Source organism: Eumetopias jubatus, unplaced genomic scaffold (genome assembly GCF_037043125.1).
Source record: "Eumetopias jubatus isolate StellerSeaLion01/CBP00866 unplaced genomic scaffold, mEumJub1_p1.0 scaffold_84, whole genome shotgun sequence".
In the NCBI taxonomy this organism is placed as follows: Eukaryota; Metazoa; Chordata; class Mammalia; order Carnivora; family Otariidae; genus Eumetopias; species Eumetopias jubatus.
In genome coordinates this window covers 70,937-87,708 of record NW_028274890.1, presented here as the reverse complement: position 1 = coordinate 87,708, position 16,772 = coordinate 70,937, and the positions used below count along the sequence as shown (strand labels likewise).

Genomic DNA, 16,772 nt, shown 5'->3' with positions numbered 1-16,772 from the left:
TTACTGCTTGGTGTCACAATGCTAAACTGATGATGCGACAAACAGGGAAGGACACCAAATATCCCCAAATCCATTACATCAGAGACAGAGAAGTCAAAGTGAGTGACAGGGGAAGAGTAAGCTGTTAAATGAAAAACCAAATTGCCGTGCCTGAATCCATAATGAAATTGGAGCTTTTTTCCCTATGAAATCTAGCCATATGTGCCAAATTATATGAAGCTAGAAAAAATTGATTAATGAACCAGAAATTCAGTGAAACTCCCTTTTTTCTAGAATATACTGCTTTTTGAGTTTATGGTCATATCAAAACTTAAAATGTTTTCATTTACTAGTTACTTTACCTAAATGCTTATTCAAACTCTCTATCAAAGTACATCAACCATAAAATTTTTTAAAAATTAGCATTATATGAACTGTATACTATAACTCTGTAACTGTTTTTGAAATTTATACACCTCTGTCACTAATAAAAATGAAGAAAAGATCCTTATAATATTGAGCATAATAAAATGTCACTTCCTGTGGATCATGGCCAATAGGACACTCAAAGGTACGGATGATAACAGAGTGGGGTGTTAACTACTCTTCTAAGACATAACTTACATGCAGTAAAAGTGTACAACTGTGTACACCCGCACACCCACACCTGTCTATGACGTCCGCACAGCCAAACTGCGGGACACTGCCGCCCCCCTCTGCAGGATGTGCCACCCGCTCTCCCAGAGTTCTGCGTTACCATCGTCACCTCAGGTACACTTACTGGTTTGTTAGCTCGGGATTTTCTTTCAGACACATTCTTTCCAATACAGTGTTTTAACTTTGCACTTTCCTTTCTACCACTCCTAGCAAACTAAAGCTACTACAAATGGTTATCTAGTGCACTCACTTCCAACTGTCCATGCCAGTGACTGGATTCCTGCAAAGGAGACGCAGGGTGGGGCCCCCATCTGTGCATACGGCAAACAGAAATCTTTCCCAGTCCGTTATGATTAATCATCCTTATCTCCCCCACCGGTCTAAATCCTGGAGGGCTTACTGAGAATGGACGCCAGAAAAAGAGAAACAGGGCACAAAGGAGAAACACACAACTGAGAAATAGCAGCACCAACCCCCGAGTCGGCTCAAATCACATCAGGAAGCCAAGAGGCTGCAAGAGCGTCTCGTGATAAACACAAATCCATTTTCACAAATAGTATGAGAACTGTAAGCTAGATGTCCTAAGTAATACAACGACAGCACAGCTTGATTTTGCCACATGAAGAAAAGCAGACAACAAACACAGGCAGTCTGAGTGAGTCTCGGGAAGAGCTGAGAAAGGGGGGGACCAGAGGGCGGATTCGCGGGCTCCAGCACCATTAGGCCTGTGTCACACGATGTGATACGAAAGAACCCACTTGACACTCACTCTTACGACAGCCTTGTAGCCACACAGATGTGGTGACGTCATGAACCTTCCTTCTCTGGGAGTCCATGTGCAAGCGACGCTTTAATAACTATAATACCAGAAATACTAATGAACAGTCTCTTATTTCCTACTGACAAACCACTTACAGTGGTTAAAATTATAATATTGGTAGGAGAACAGCCTTCTGATCACAACGAAAAACCCATAAGCATAAAGGAAAACAAATAATTACCTAAATAAAATGTAAAATATTTACATGGCAAAAGATATTCTAAGGCAAAGAAGTTCAGAAGCAACACACACTTGGCAAAGGTAGGGAGAGACAGGCACACTCATGCACTGATGTTGACGGTTTAAAACGGTGAGACCAATTGAGAGCAATTTTAAATTTTTGCTAAAATAGTGAGCAGTGCGTGGTACTGCGACTGGCTAACAAGTTGTTTTCTTAAGTTTGATTTCCCACTCACAGCTTGACTCAAAATAAATGCTACATGGATAGGAGATCTTACTGTAAAGCAGGGGTTGTTTTCAAAGTAATCATTTAAAATATAATCATGGAGTGGAAACATTCTAAACATGAGACCAAAGGCAGTAACCACTTGATTTTTACAAGTTGTTTTTACTGAAACACATCTAACCTCTAACACATGCAAGTTCACGGTGCACACCAGGACGCAGCTGTGCCGAAGCATGGCCGTCACTGCAGCCAGGGGCCTGGGCACAGCCACCAGCAGGCAGACTTCCACGGGGACAAAAGAAACCATCAACGAAAACACTCAGACAAGACTTAAAGAAACGGGAGACTGATCCATGATGAACAAAGTGCACATAAAGACCTCTGAACACACACAACAGGAAAACAGGCAGACACCACAAACAGAAACTTATGAAACTAAAATACAAGAAACAGATTTTCTTAGGTAAGAGGTATCTTCAACCTCACTAAAAAATTAAGTGCCAATATAAACACAAGTTATACTTATCGCATGGGAAAGACGGGCAGGCCACCAAGAGATGCGCATGCTGCTGCAGTGTTGGGGCGGGGTGTTTTGGCAAAAGAATCGAAATCTTTCAACTATCTCTATCTTCTGATTTCTAACACCATCTATAAAATGTCAAAACTGTTACCGTTCATATTCACTAATAAATACCAGGCTGGTTACTGAAGTTATAGTTTGTCAAGTACTAGGCAGCATACTGTTGAACAGTTAAAAAGTACGTACAGTATCATCCAGCCATGCAGGTGCGTGGTGGAAGGAAGGGTGGAGAAGGGGCACCGCCAGGAATAACTGTTACCCAAATGTGAATGGCAGCCAACGCTAACAAGTAAAATTATGACTGGTTCCCATCTTTTTTATGATGTATAGATTATTTTCAATGATATTACTATTATAAGCAGGAAAAAATTAATCTCCATTTCTTTTTTGCAAGAATGAGTCCAGAGACAAAGGACTGGTTAGCTTGAAACACAGCAGAAGTGAGGCAGGAGGATGGCCAGCACAGAAGTGTGCTCCGGGTCCCATATCCTCCTGGCAGGGATGTCCCTACAACAACCAAGTCCACAAGAAACAAAGACCCAGTAATTTGGTGTTTGAAATTATTATGCTCGATGAGCCACCTTTTAAGTATAATTTGAAATGTCACATAGATTGGTTAGTCCACAGACATTGGTATTTCTCATTAATCAAAAGCTTCTATAAGCTATGTTGTTGTACCTGGTATAAGACTTGCCCTTCCACCAAAAACACTGGGGAAATGGACACAACATGTGAAACAGCTGTTTTCAGACATGGACACAGTGCTTCTGAGAGCATCACAGGCCCGTGACGCCTGGGAGAAGACCACACAGATAGGAGCCTGTGGGAAGCTAGCTTCTCGCAGAAGTGGATTTCCCATACCACAGGATGAGGGGGAAGCCAAGCCCCAAATGGCAGTCTTTCTACATTTAGGGACAGAGATCAGAGCTCTGGGGAGCACGACTCTGAAAGGGAAACAAAGGGGAAGGGACTGCAGGCTACCGCACCGCGCTCACAAGTCTGTCTACTGATGCCGCCACACACCTGGGTGGGAAACATGAGGTCTGGCCGGGAAGAGTGCTACCAGAGAGCCCTACCCTGAACCAACCTCAGAGATGACACAGAATGGGGGACAGGTCAGGCCCGACTGGCCAGTTACAGGCACCTTTGAACGACCAAGAATTTCCAAGGCTGTGCCACAAAGATCAAGCCCTTGTACTAGGATTAGACCAGCATCACTAATAAAGGGGACTCGAGGCCCACCCCAATCAAGTGTAAGCACAAGCCTTGAAAAGATCAAGTTTATTCACAAGCTGCTAAACTAAGAAAATAAAATCAATGGTTTTGAAAAAAGAAAAAATATGGAACACTTAGAATATCCAGCATCCAATAAAATAATTACCATACATGCAAAGAAGCAGGAAATTGTGACCTGTAACAGGAGAATAACTAAAAACTTAAAAACTGGGAACCTAGGGGGCGCCGTCAGTTAAGCATCTGACTCTGGGTTTCAGCTCAGGTTGTGATCTCAGGGTCTTGAGATTGAGTTGCATGTTGGGCTCTGTGCACGCAGCAGGGAGTCCGCTTGAGATTCTCTCTCTTCCTCTCCCTCTGCCACTCCCCCTGCTCATGCATGCACACTCTCTCTCAAATAAATAAATCTTAAAAAAAAAAACTAGAACCATACCAAGAAATAACAGAGACAATGGAATTAACAAATGAAGAATAAGTATTATAAAATGCTGAAAGATTTAAATGAAACGATGAACATATCAAGAAGGAAAGAAAGGTATCTAAACAGTAATGAAAATGAGAGAACCACATGGCACTTCCAGATATTAAAAATATAATATTTGGAATAAAAAATTTGCTGGATGATCTTAATAGAAGACTAGATACTTCAGAAGATAAAAATCAATGAATTAAAAAAGAGAGCAACAGAAACTACCAAATCGAGTCACAGAAAGTAAAAAGCAAGGGACCTCAATGACCTGTGGAAATGAGTGGTCTAACACACGTCGTTGATGTCTCAGATGGAGGGGGTTGGGCAGAAAGGCATGAAAAATAAAGGCTAAAAGTTTTTGAAATGGGGGGGGGGGAAACAAGAATCTCCAGATCCGAGAAGCCCAACAAACGCTAAGCAAGACAAATGAAGACACATACACCAATTCCTGAAAGAAGACATCACAAAAAAAATCTTCAAAATGCCTACAGAAAGGGAGAGACAATAAAGAGGAGACAGCATATGCTGTAAGGCAAAGCAGAGAGAAGAGAAACTGTCAAACAAAAACTTGAAAAATCTCTTCCAAAAATGAAGGTGAAATTAAGACCTTTCTCAAGCAAAAACTTTCACAGTTAATCTAGCAGACTTCTCCTACAAGACATACTGAAAGAAGTTCTTTGATTTGAAGGAAAACTACATTGAAAGTTAGATCCACATTCAGGAAAGAGCACTCTGGAACTGTGTAAATGTACAGGAAAAGTGGAAAAGAGGGGTTTTTTTTTGTTCCCTTCTTAACATGCTTGACAACTTTTTTATTTTTTTATTGTTATGTTAATCACCATATATTACATAATTTGTTTTGGTGTACTGTTCCATTATTCATTGTTTCTTCATAACACCCAGTGCTCCATGCAGAATGTGCCCTCCTCAATACCCATCACCAGGCTAACCCATCCCCCCACCCTCCTCCCCTCCAGAAACCTCAGTTTGTTTTTCAGAGTCCATCATCTCTCCTGGTTCGTCTCCCCCTCTGACTTACTCCCCTTCATTCTTCCTCTCCTGCTATCTTCTTCTTTTTCTTTTTTCTTAAAATATGTTGCGTTATTTGTTTCAGAAGTACAGATCTGTGATTCAACAGTCTTACACAATTCACAGCGCTCACCGTAGCACATATCTTCCCCAATGTCCATCACCCAGCCACCCCATCCCTCCCACCCCCGACCACTCCAGCAACCCTCAGTTTGTTCCTGAGATTAAGAATTCCTCATATCAGTGAGGTCATATGATACATGCCTTTCTCTGATTGACTTATTTCACTCAGCATAACACCCTCCAGTTCCATCCACGTCGTTGCAAATGGCAAGATCTCATTCCTTTTGATGGCTGCATAATATTCTATTGTGTATATATACCACTTCTTCTTTATCCATTCATCTGTCGATGGACATCTTGGCTCTTTCCACAGTTTGGCTATTGTGGACATTGCTGCTATAAACATTGGGGTGCACGTACCCCTTCGGGTCCCTACATTTGTATCTTTGGGGTAAATACCCAGTAGTGCAATTGCTGGATCAAATGGTAGCTCTAATTTCAACTGTTTTAGGAACCTCCATACTCTTTTCCAGAGGGGTTGCACCAGCTTGCATTCCCACCAACAGTGTAGGAGGGTTCCCCTTTCTCCGCATCCCCGCCAACATCTGTCGTTCCCTGACTTGTTAATTTTAGCCATTCTGACGGGTGTGAGGTGGTATCTCATTGAGGTTTTGATTTGGATTTCCCTGATGCCGAGCGATGTTGAGCACTTTTTCATGTGCCTGTTGGCCATTTGGATGTCTTCTTTGGAAAAATGTCTGTTCATGTCTTCTGCCCATTTCTTCATTGGATTATTTGTTCTTTGGGTGTTGAGTTTGATAAGTTCTTCATAGATTTTGGATACTAGCCCTTTATCTAATATGTCATTCGCAAATATTTTCTCCCATTGTGTCGGTTGTCTTTCGGTTTTGGGGACTGTTTCTTTTGCTGTGCAAAAGCTTTTTATCTTGATGAAATCCCAATAGTTCATTTTTGCCCTGGCTTCCCGTGCCTTTGGTGATGTTTCTAGGAAGAAGTTGCTGCAGCTGAGGTCGAAGAGGTTGCTACCTGTGTTCTCCTTTAGGATTTGGATGGACTCCTGTCTCACGTTTAGGTCTTTCAACCATTTGGAGTCTATTTTTGTGTGTGGTGTAAGGAAATGGTCCAGTTTCATTCTTCTGCATGTGGCTGTCCAATTTTCCCAACACCATTTGTTGAAGAGACTGTCCTTTTTCCATTGGACATTCTTTCCTGCTTTGTCAAAGATAAGTTGACCACAGAGTTGAGGGTCCATTTCTGGGCTCTCGATTCTGTTCCATTGATCTATGTGTCTGTTTTTGTGCCAGTACCATACTGTCTTGATGATGACAGCTTTGTAATAGAGCTGGAAGTCCGGAATGGTGATGCCGCAAGCTTTGCTTTTCTTTTTCAATATTCCTCTGGCTATTCGGGGTCTCTTCTGGTTCCATACAAATTTTAGGATTATTTGTTCCATTTCTTTGAAAAAAGTGGATGGTATTTTGATGGGGATTGCATTGAATGTGTAGATTGCTCTAGGTAGCATTGACATCTTCACAATGTTGGTTCTTCCAATCCATGAGCATGGAACGTTTTTCCATTTCTTTGTGTCTTCCTCAATTTCTTTCCTGAGTATTTTATAGTTTTCTGAATACCGATCCTTTGCCTCTTTGGTTAGATTTATTCCTAGGCATCTTATGGTTTTGGGTGCAATGTAAATGGGATCGACTCCTTAATTTCTCTCTCTTCTGTCTTGTTGTTGGTGTATAGGAATGCCACTGATGTCTGTGTATTGATTTTATATCCTGCCACTTTACTGAATTCCTGTATGAGTTCTAGCAGTTTTGGGGTGGAGTCTTTTGGGTTTTCCACAGAAAGTATCATATCATCTGCAAAGAGTGAGAGTTTGACTTCCTCTTTGCCGATTTGGATGCCTTTGATTTCTTTTTGTTGTCTGATTGCTGTGGCTAGGACTTCTAATACTATGTTGAATAGCAGTGGTGATAGTGGACATCCCTGCCGCGTTCCTGACCTTAGGGGAAAAGCTCTCAGCTTTTCCCCATTGAGAATGATATTCACTGTAGGTTTTTCATAGATGGCTTTTATGATATTGAGGTATGTACCCTGTATCCCTATACTCTGAAGAGTTTTGATCAAGAAAGGATGCTGTACTTTGTCAAATGCTTTTTCTGCATCTATTGAGAGGATCATATGATTCTTGTTCTTTCTTTTGTTTATGTATTGTATCAGGTTGATTGATTTGCGGATGTTGAACCAGCCTTGCAGCCCAGGGATAAATCCCACTTGGTCGTGGTGAATAATCCTTTTAATGTACTGTTGGATCCTATTGGCTAGTGTTTTGGTGAGAATTTTTGCATCCATGTTCATCAAGGATATTGGTCTGTAATTCTCCTTTTTGATGGGATCTTTGTCTGGTTTTGGGATCAAGGTAATGGTGGCCTCATAAAATGAATTTGGAAGTTTTCCTTCCATTTCTATTTTTTGGAACAGTTTCAGGAGAATAGGTATTAATTCTTCTTTAAATGTGTGATAGAATTCCCCTGGGAAGCCATCTGGCCCTGGGCTTTTGTTTCTTGGGAGATTTTGGATGACTGCTTCAATTTCCTTAGTGGTTATAGGTCTGTTCAGGTTTTCTATTTCTTCCTGGTTCAGTTTTGGTAATTGATACATCTCTAGGAATGCACCCATTTCTTCCAGGTTATCTAATTTGCTGGCATAGAGTTGCTCATAATATGTTCTTATAATTGTTTGTATTTCTTTGGTGTTGGTTGTGATCTCTCCTCTTTCATTCATGATTTTGTTGATTTGGGTCATTTCTCTTTTCTTTTTGATCAGTCTGGCCAGGGGTTTATCAATCTTGTTAATTCTTTCAAAGAACCAGCTCCTAGTTTCGTTGATCTGTTCTACTGTTCTTTTGGTTTCTATTTCATTGATTTCTCCTCTGATCTTTATTATTTCTCCTCTCCTGCTGGGTTTATCCTTTATTTGCTATTCTTTCTCCAGCTCCTTTAGGTGTAGGGTTAGATTGTGTATTTGAGACCTTTCTTGTTTCTTGAGAAAGGCTTGTATTGCTATATACTTTCCTCTCAGGACTGCCTTTGCTGTATCCCAAAGATTATGGACAGTTGTGTTTTCATTTTTATTGGTTTCCATGAATCTTTTAAATTCTTCTTTAATTTCCTGGTTGACCCATTCATTCTTAGTAGGATGCTCTTTAGCCTCCATGTATTTGAGTTCTTTCCGACTTTCCTCTTGTGATTGAGTTCTAGTTTCAAAGCATTGTGGTCTGAAAATATGCAGGGAATGATCCCAATCTTTTGGTACCGGTTGAGACCTGATTTGTGACCTAGGATGGGATCAATTCTGGAGAATGTTCCATGGGCACTAGAGAAGAATGTGTATTCCGTTGCTTTGGGATGGAATGTTCTGAATATGTCTGTGAAGTCCATTTGGTCCAGTGTGTCATTTAAATTCTTTATTTCCTTGTTGATCTTTTGCTTAGAGGATCTGTCCATTTCAGTCAGGGAGGTGTTAAAGTCCCCCACTATTATTGTATTGTTGTCAATGTGTTTCTTTGCTTTTGTTATTAATTGCCTTATATAATTGGCTGCTCCCATGTTCGGGGAATAGATATTTACAATTGTTAGATCTTCTTGTTGGGTAGACCCTTTAAGTAGGATATAGTGTCCTTCCTCATCTCTTATTACAGTCTTTGTTTTAAAATCTAGTTTGTCTGATATAAGGATGGCCACCCCAGCTTTCTTTTGGTGTCCATTAGCATGGTAAATGGTTTTCCACCCCCTCACTTTCAACCTGGGGGTGTCTTTGGGTCTAAAATGAGTCTCTTGCATACAGCATATGGATGGGTCTTATTTTTTAATCCAATCTGATAGCCTGTGTCTTTTGATTGGGGCATTGAGCCCATTTACATTCAGGGTAACTATTGAAAGGTATGAATTTAGTGCCATTGCATTGCGTGTAAGGTGACTGTTACTGTATGTTGTCTGTGTTCCTTTCTGATCTTTGCTGCTTTTAGGCTCTCTCTTTGCTTAGAGGACCCCTTTCAATATTTCCTGGAGGGCTGGTTTCATGTTTGCAAATTCCTTTAGTTTTTGTTTGTCCTGGAAGCTTTTTATCTCTCCTTCTATTTTCAATGACAGCCTAGCTGGATATAGTATTCTTGGCTGCATATTTTTCTCGTTTAGTGCTCTGAAGATATCTTGCCAGTCCTTTCTGGCCTGCCAGGTCTCTGTGGATAGGTCTGTTGCCAATCTAATATTTTTACCATTGTAGGTTACAGATCTCTTCTCCCGAGCTGCTTTCAGGATTTTCTCTTTGTCTCTGAGACTCATAAGTTTTACTATTAGATGTCGGGGTGTTGACCTATTTTTATTGATTTTGAGAGGGGTTCTCCGTGCCTCCTGGATTTTGATGCCTGTTTCCTTCCTCACATTAAGGAAGTTCTCTGCTATTATTTGCTCCAATATACCTTCTGCTCTTCTCTCTCTTTCTTCTTCTTCTGGGATCCCAATTATTCTAATGTTGTTTCGTCTTATCGAATCACTTATCTCTCGAATTCTGCCCTCGTGATCCTGTAGTTGTTTCTCCCTCTTTTTCTCAGCCTCTTTACTTTCCATCATTTGGTCTTCTATATCACTGATTCTCTCTTCTGCCTCATTTATCCTAGAAGTTAGTGCCCCCATTTTTGATTGCACCTCATCAATAGCCTTTTTGATTTCGACTTGGTTAGATTTTAGTTCTTTTATTTCTCCAGAAAGGGTTTCTCTAATAACTTCCACGGTTTTTTCAAGCCCAGCTAGTATCTTTAAAGTCATGATTCTGAACTCTAGGTCCGACATCGTACTAATGTCCGTACTGAGTAGGTCCCTGGCTGACGGTACTACCTCTTGTTCTTTTTGCTGAGGTGATTTTTTTCGTCTTGTCATTTTGTCCAGAGGAGAATAGATGAATGAGAGAACAAAATGCTAACAGGTTTACAACGTCCCCAGCAAATATACTGTATACAAATCAGAAAAGACCTGAAACCAGGGGAAAAGGAAGGGAAAGAAAGAGAAAAGAAAAAAAAAAGAAAAAAAAAGATAAAAACAAAAAAAAACAATACAAAAAAAGCAGAATGTGATCAAATATGATCAGGCTAGTGCATAGATCAGTGCCACACACTAGATTTTGGGCGTATTTTGGTCTGTTAGAAAAAAGTGTCTCCTAAAATTTTAAAGGAAGAAAGACATATATGTACAAAATAAGGGTTGATACAATGAAGGGATAGAAGATGACTGTAAAGATGAAAATTATAAAAGATTTTATAAAAGGACTTGATAAGATAAGAGGTTGTTTGAAAAAAGAAAGAAGATTTAAAAAAAAAAAAAGAAAAAAGGGAGAGAATGTGATCAGGCAGGAGACTACCTAGAACAGAACCATACACTAGTGATTTAGGGTATATTTTTATCTGTTAGAAGAAACTGTATCTCAAAATTTTAAAGAGAGAACAACTTATATATATATATGCCAAAAATAAGGGTAACTACTATGAAGGGATAAAATATGACTCTTCCAGTAAGTGGTCGCTTCTCTGTTCACAGAGTTGTTGCTACTCTCCTCTTTGATCTCCTGTTGAGTTCGTAGGTGTTCAGAATGGTTTGATCCCTATTCAGCTGAATTCCTGAGACCAGACGAAATCTAGGTCTCCTACTCCTCTGCCATCTTGCTCCACCCCTGACAACTTTTTTTTTTTAAGATTTATTGATTTATTATTCGTGGGAGAGGGGCAGAGGGAGAGGAAGAGAGAATCTCAAGCAGACTCCACGATGAGCACAGAGCCCGACATGGGGCTCCATCTCACGACCCTGAGATCATGACCTGAGCTGAAATCAAGAGTCCGATGTTTAACTGACTGAGCCACCCAGCTGCTCCACATGTTTGACTGCTTTAAAGAAAAACGATATATATTCTATTGTGTGCCTTATAACATGTAGAAGTAAAACATACGACAAAATAACACCAAAGATGAGAAGAAGGATGTGGAAGTCTAGCTGTGCGAGTTTCTTAAATCATATACAAAATGGTGTAACACCCTTTGGAGAAAGAGAATACTGAGTTAGGAACACATATTAGAAACCACAGAACAACAACTGCAAAACACAACTAATGGTTACAGCCAGTAATAGTAGTTAAACGGAAATCTACAATAATATCTAAAGATGGAAAAAAGGAACGAAGAGATGAGGATAAGCAGAAAATAAACGGCAAGTAACCTCCTTTAACTCAGCCGTTACTGATACTTATGGTAAATGTACTCATGAAAATGCAACAGAGTAAGTGAGTCAGAGTAAGGAAGAAAGCGGTATCTACTTGTGTTACGCTAACAAGAAACCCACTTCATATATAGAAACAGACATAGTAAACATAGAAGCACGGAAAAAGATGCAAACACCAATCAAAAGAAAGCTGGAGTCACTATATGAACATCCAAGCAGATGTCACAATCAAGACTGCCACCACAAGGACTGAGCAGACTTCAGTTCACCAACAGGCTATGAGAATTCTGAATGTGCACGGACCCTCACGAGGTACACAGGACAACAACTGATAGAACCCAAAGGAGAAAGAGCGTATCTTAAAAGTCTTCTTTCATTAATTAAGAGAATAAATGGTAGAAAGCAAGTAAAAATACACATTTAAACAACAGTTGCCATCGACTTGACCTAATGAGCATCTACAGGCTACCCACAGAACAGCAGAACACACTCTGTAACAGGCTTGAGCACTGACCCACAGAAAGCATGTGCCGAGTCACAAGTCCCAACCTGTGACATAAGACATGACGTGGTCCACGAACAGAACAGAATTAAGTAACAGCGAAGTTACAGAGGGCATCAGGAAAATCCCCCGCCACATGGTAAGGAAGCAATGTTTCCAAGTAAAGGGAAGGTGAGAAGAAATCACAAAGGAATTAGAAAATATTTAACAAAAACATAATGAAAATACAGTGTATAAAATTTATGTGATACAGGTGAAGTCATGCTCAGGAGAGTTACAGCTCTAAGGGCTTATAACAGAAAAAAACAAGGTAAAAAAATCAAGAGTCTCACTTCTGCTTTAAGAAGTTAACAAAGAAAAGAAAAATAAAACACAAACTAACTTAGAATGAAGGAAAGGAAATAAAAGTCAGAGGACAGAAAATGAACAAACAATAAAGATTATCAAAGACACCAAAAACAGGGTCTTTGAAATGACTAAGTCAATTAACCGATGGTGAGACTGTCCAAGAAAAAAAAAAAGAGAGAGATATAAATTACCACTATTGAAGACGCAAGAGGATATCCTACAAAAACTAAAAAACAAGAACATAACAAATTTTATACCATAAAATTTGGCAACTTACATGAAATAAACTCTTTGAAAAACACAAATTTCCAATGAACAAAAAATCCGATTAACTCTACTATCTACTTCAGAAATTCAATTCTCAATTAAACACCTTCCCACAAAGTTAACTTGTAACTCAGATAGTTTCAAGGGGAGTAAGTTCAATAGAAAAAAAAATTAATAAATAACACCAATCTTACACCAACTACTTCAACAAATACAGGAGGCAAAAAGACTTCCCAACTCATTTTATGAGGCCAGCACACCCCTAGGTAATAAACCAAATGCATTACAATGAAAACAAAACAGACAAATACAAACAAAAGCAAGAAAATCAATATTCCTCGTGGAAATAGGCATAAAAGTCCTTCCCAAAATATTAGCAAATCAAATACTGTAATATATGAAGGGAACGCTTTGCATGAACAAATGTGATTTGGTTTACCCCAGGAATATGAAGTTGATACAATCAGTCACTCCATACAGATCATCCTATTAACAGATGACAAAGAAAAATCATACAATCATGTCAATAAACAGAAAAACTTCTGAAAAATCCAATCCCCATTTATGATAAAGCCTCTCAGCAAACTAGGAATAGAAAGAATTTCCTCAATCTGATATGGGTAATGTAAAAAGAACCTACAGCTACCATCACACATGATGTTAAAAGGTTACGTGTTCCCCGAGATTGAAAGAAGACCAGGATGAATGGTTTCACCCCTTCTGTTCACCAGTGCATTAGAGATCACAGCCGGTGTGATATTGCAAGCAGAAGAAAGAGAAGGCTGTCTACTACGCACACTTGCATGAAAGAGCAATACTGTCTTCTTTGCACATGATATAGTCGTGTAGAGAGAGCATTCGAGGGAATTACACAAAAGCCACTAAAAAGACATGAATAGACATTTCACCAAGGAGGATACACAGATGGTAAACAAGCACAAGAAACAATGTTCAGGGGATGCCTGGGCAGCTCAGTCAGTGAAGCATGCGACTCTTGGTTTCGGCTCAGGTCATGATCTCGGGTTGTGGGACTGAGCCCCGTGTCGGGCTCTGCACTCAGCATGTAGTCTGCTTCGGATTCTCTCTCCCTCTCCCACCTGCTTGCTCTCTCTCAAATAAATAAAAATCTTAAAAAAAAAACAAAACAGAACAAAAAAACTGTTCAGCCTTGCTAGCCATTACAGAAACACAAACTCAAATGAGGTATCACCATGCACTTACCGAGATAACTAAAATTAAAAAATGACACCACCAAATATTAGCAAGGCTGTGGAGAAACTCGGGCACTCATGCATTGTTGGTGGGAGTGTTTCATGGTATAGCGACTCTGAAAAGCACTTTGGCAGTTTCTGCTTCTGCATGCACACTCTGCCACACATCCCTGACTTGGGACTTAATGACTTACTAGCTTCCCACTTGTTCCTGTCCACTGTGAAGTGGACAAAGGTCAGCTGCTTAGTGAGAAAGAGTCAATGTCAACCTCAACTATTACCTTCATCAGCTGGTCCAATAGAATCTGCTTTCCCTCATTCACAATCAATCAATAAGTTGTACTAACCCACATCATATAAATTATACATAATATCCTACAGAATTTAAACAAACCGTCCCAGAACACTGAGAAGTAAGACTGAAAACAAATCATCTGAGTGGTGGGCCACCTTGCATTGACTCAGAAATTGATCTAGAACGGCAGTTTGGACAATTTTCAAAACCAACTTCTGATCTGAGGAATGATGGGAGACCATAGATGTACAGGAGATACAAAATTATTTCTGTGTCTAAGAAAGGAACAATTAAAAACAGGACATACTTTGCATATATCTGGTGTATTTTTTTTAAAGATTTTATTTATTTATTCATAAGAGACAGAGAGAGAGAGAGAGAGAGAGAGAGAGAGAGGCAGAGGGAGAAGCAGGCTCCCAAGGAGCAGGGAGCCCGATGCGGGACTCGATCCCAGGACCCCGGGATCATGACCTGAGCTGAAGGCAGACGCCCAACCATCTGAGCCACCCAGGCGCCCGCCTATATCTGGTTTTATCAACTCAATACGATACACCACATGAGCATATATGTAATTTTTTAATTGGCAAACACCAATACAAAAGTGGGCAAAAGAGAAGGGTAAACCAACAAATAAATACACATTTCTAATGAACATGTGGTGGAAAATTTCAACCATCCTGGAACAAAGAGGTACAAATGAAAACAATGAATGGTCTAAATTTTCTCTATCAGAGATTTTTTTCTTCAATAGTGATTTTAAGTGTTTTGAAGCACATTCACCAATAATCACATTCTGCTGGTTACAGGGGTTTGGGCACAACTCTTCTGAGATGACCTACCATGAGCTGAAATCACATGTGTTCCTTCACACACCCCCTGTTCTACTTTTCAGAATTTACATGAAAAAGGAAGACTTGCTATTTACATGCCTCCTCTTAATATTTATATATTTAAAAAAGCCAAAAACTAGGAGTTGCCTACTTGCTCCCACCCATGACAGAGGTGTCCAAGGTTAGCTGATGAGCCGAGAGGGGTCATTCTCCAGCTCAGGGGTTAGGAAACCAACACCTGGGGTTCAAATCTGACAACCTGCACTCTCTTCTGCATCACCCTTGGGGTAAGAATGGTTGTTGTTGTTGTTGTTGTTGTTTTAATCTTTAAAGGGTCGGGGGGAAAAGGGAGCAGGAAAGGCAGGAGGTTAGGCTGTGACAGACATATTACATGACCCACATTGTTATGTGACGATGAATAAATGGACAAAAGAATCAGCCACCGCTCACTAGTGACCAGAAAATCTTTCAAGATATACACAAAACATATAAAGGAATAAATTTCAACCTAGCGACCACATAAAGCACAGACAACCAAAAACACCTAAAGAATCAAATATTTCCCAGTCTTATACATGTCAAACGTATATAATTTCCAAAAGGTCCAGTGTGCACAAGAATGAGGAAGGCCCCTGCTGTTCATGGTAAATTAACTGTACACCATATGTAGTGCAAGTAGCTACTCCTATCCAAACCCAACCAATCCAAGGAAAGTGACCAAGTCTATAATACTACCCAAGTTCCCTTGCCTTTACCAACAAGTGCTCGAGGCAAAGGTCACTCGTAGACCATCTCAGGTTTTCTTTACTCTCCACTGCATATCAGCAGATCATGTAGGAAGAATGAAGCTCTTCTCATTCAAATACATACTAACGTCTAACACAAGCACCAAAAGGCCTCAACCGTGGCTTTGTTAAAAAAAAAGATGTGTGCCAGCTCAGCAGATTCTCAGCATTTGTGAGAGACTGTTGAAAATGCTGGAATCCATAAGTACTATTCTCTCTGATCCTATCTCTTGCCTATTGCCCAGGAACAAAGGGGCACTGGGCAAAGACCAGGCAAGGTGCCTGACGGCGTCCTCTCCCTTCTCTCTCGGTCACAAGACGCAGTAACATTCCCCTCCTCCTAACAGAAGAGGGTTCTCTACTGTCCCAACTAAAGCAGAGTGCACATGCCTGTCTCCAAAAGGAGGCTTAACTTCATCTGAGTCCCACAGTCTGCCAAAGCTAATGGACACCAGCCTACCACAGAGTTAAGTCAGTCAGCAAAAAGGGACTCAATTATGGACTCATTTAACCCTGCCAAAAGTTCTCAATCTTAAAGATTACTCAACTGCGAGGTTTAAAAACAAAAACCAGAAGGGAAAGGAAAGCGAGAGAAAACAAAAGAGGACGAAAGTGTCAGGCCGACAGAACGCCACACACCCACACCTAGAGCAGGTCATGTGCCCAGACACCAGAGAAATGATTCTGGCGTAGTTTTCAAGGGCCCTCTGTTAGTAATAAGAGGATCGTTTCTAGGAACCTGTGCATTCAAGAAGTCAGCTGGTATGTGCAGACGTGGATTTGCTGCCTGGGAACGAGCACCAAGTGAGATGGCGCTGTAATTCCAAGAACGCTCACCCCCAGGGCTGGCAGCCTCTGTGTGCAGCTCACCGCCACCTTCAGCTTCCAGTCAGTTTCACCATCAAGCCGGTCAGTTCGAATAAAACACGAACCTTGGAAGGAGACAAGAAGATCCCAGAGTTACAGGTGCGTGAAGACCACAAGTGTGCGGCACAGTGGGACACA

General features: G+C 40.5%; 1 protein-coding gene across 1 annotated transcript in view; it reads right to left on the bottom strand.

Moving 5' to 3' along the window:
- LOC148161724 (putative phospholipid-transporting ATPase IIB) overlaps positions 1 to 16,772 on the bottom strand; it is a 106,302-nt gene that overhangs the window by 45,983 nt on the left and 43,547 nt on the right. Inside the window, exon 5 of the mRNA XM_088020611.1 lies at positions 16,605 to 16,699. Within this exon, the coding sequence (XP_087876737.1) occupies positions 16,605 to 16,699 (95 nt within the window). The remainder of the gene's footprint in view (positions 1 to 16,604; positions 16,700 to 16,772) is intronic.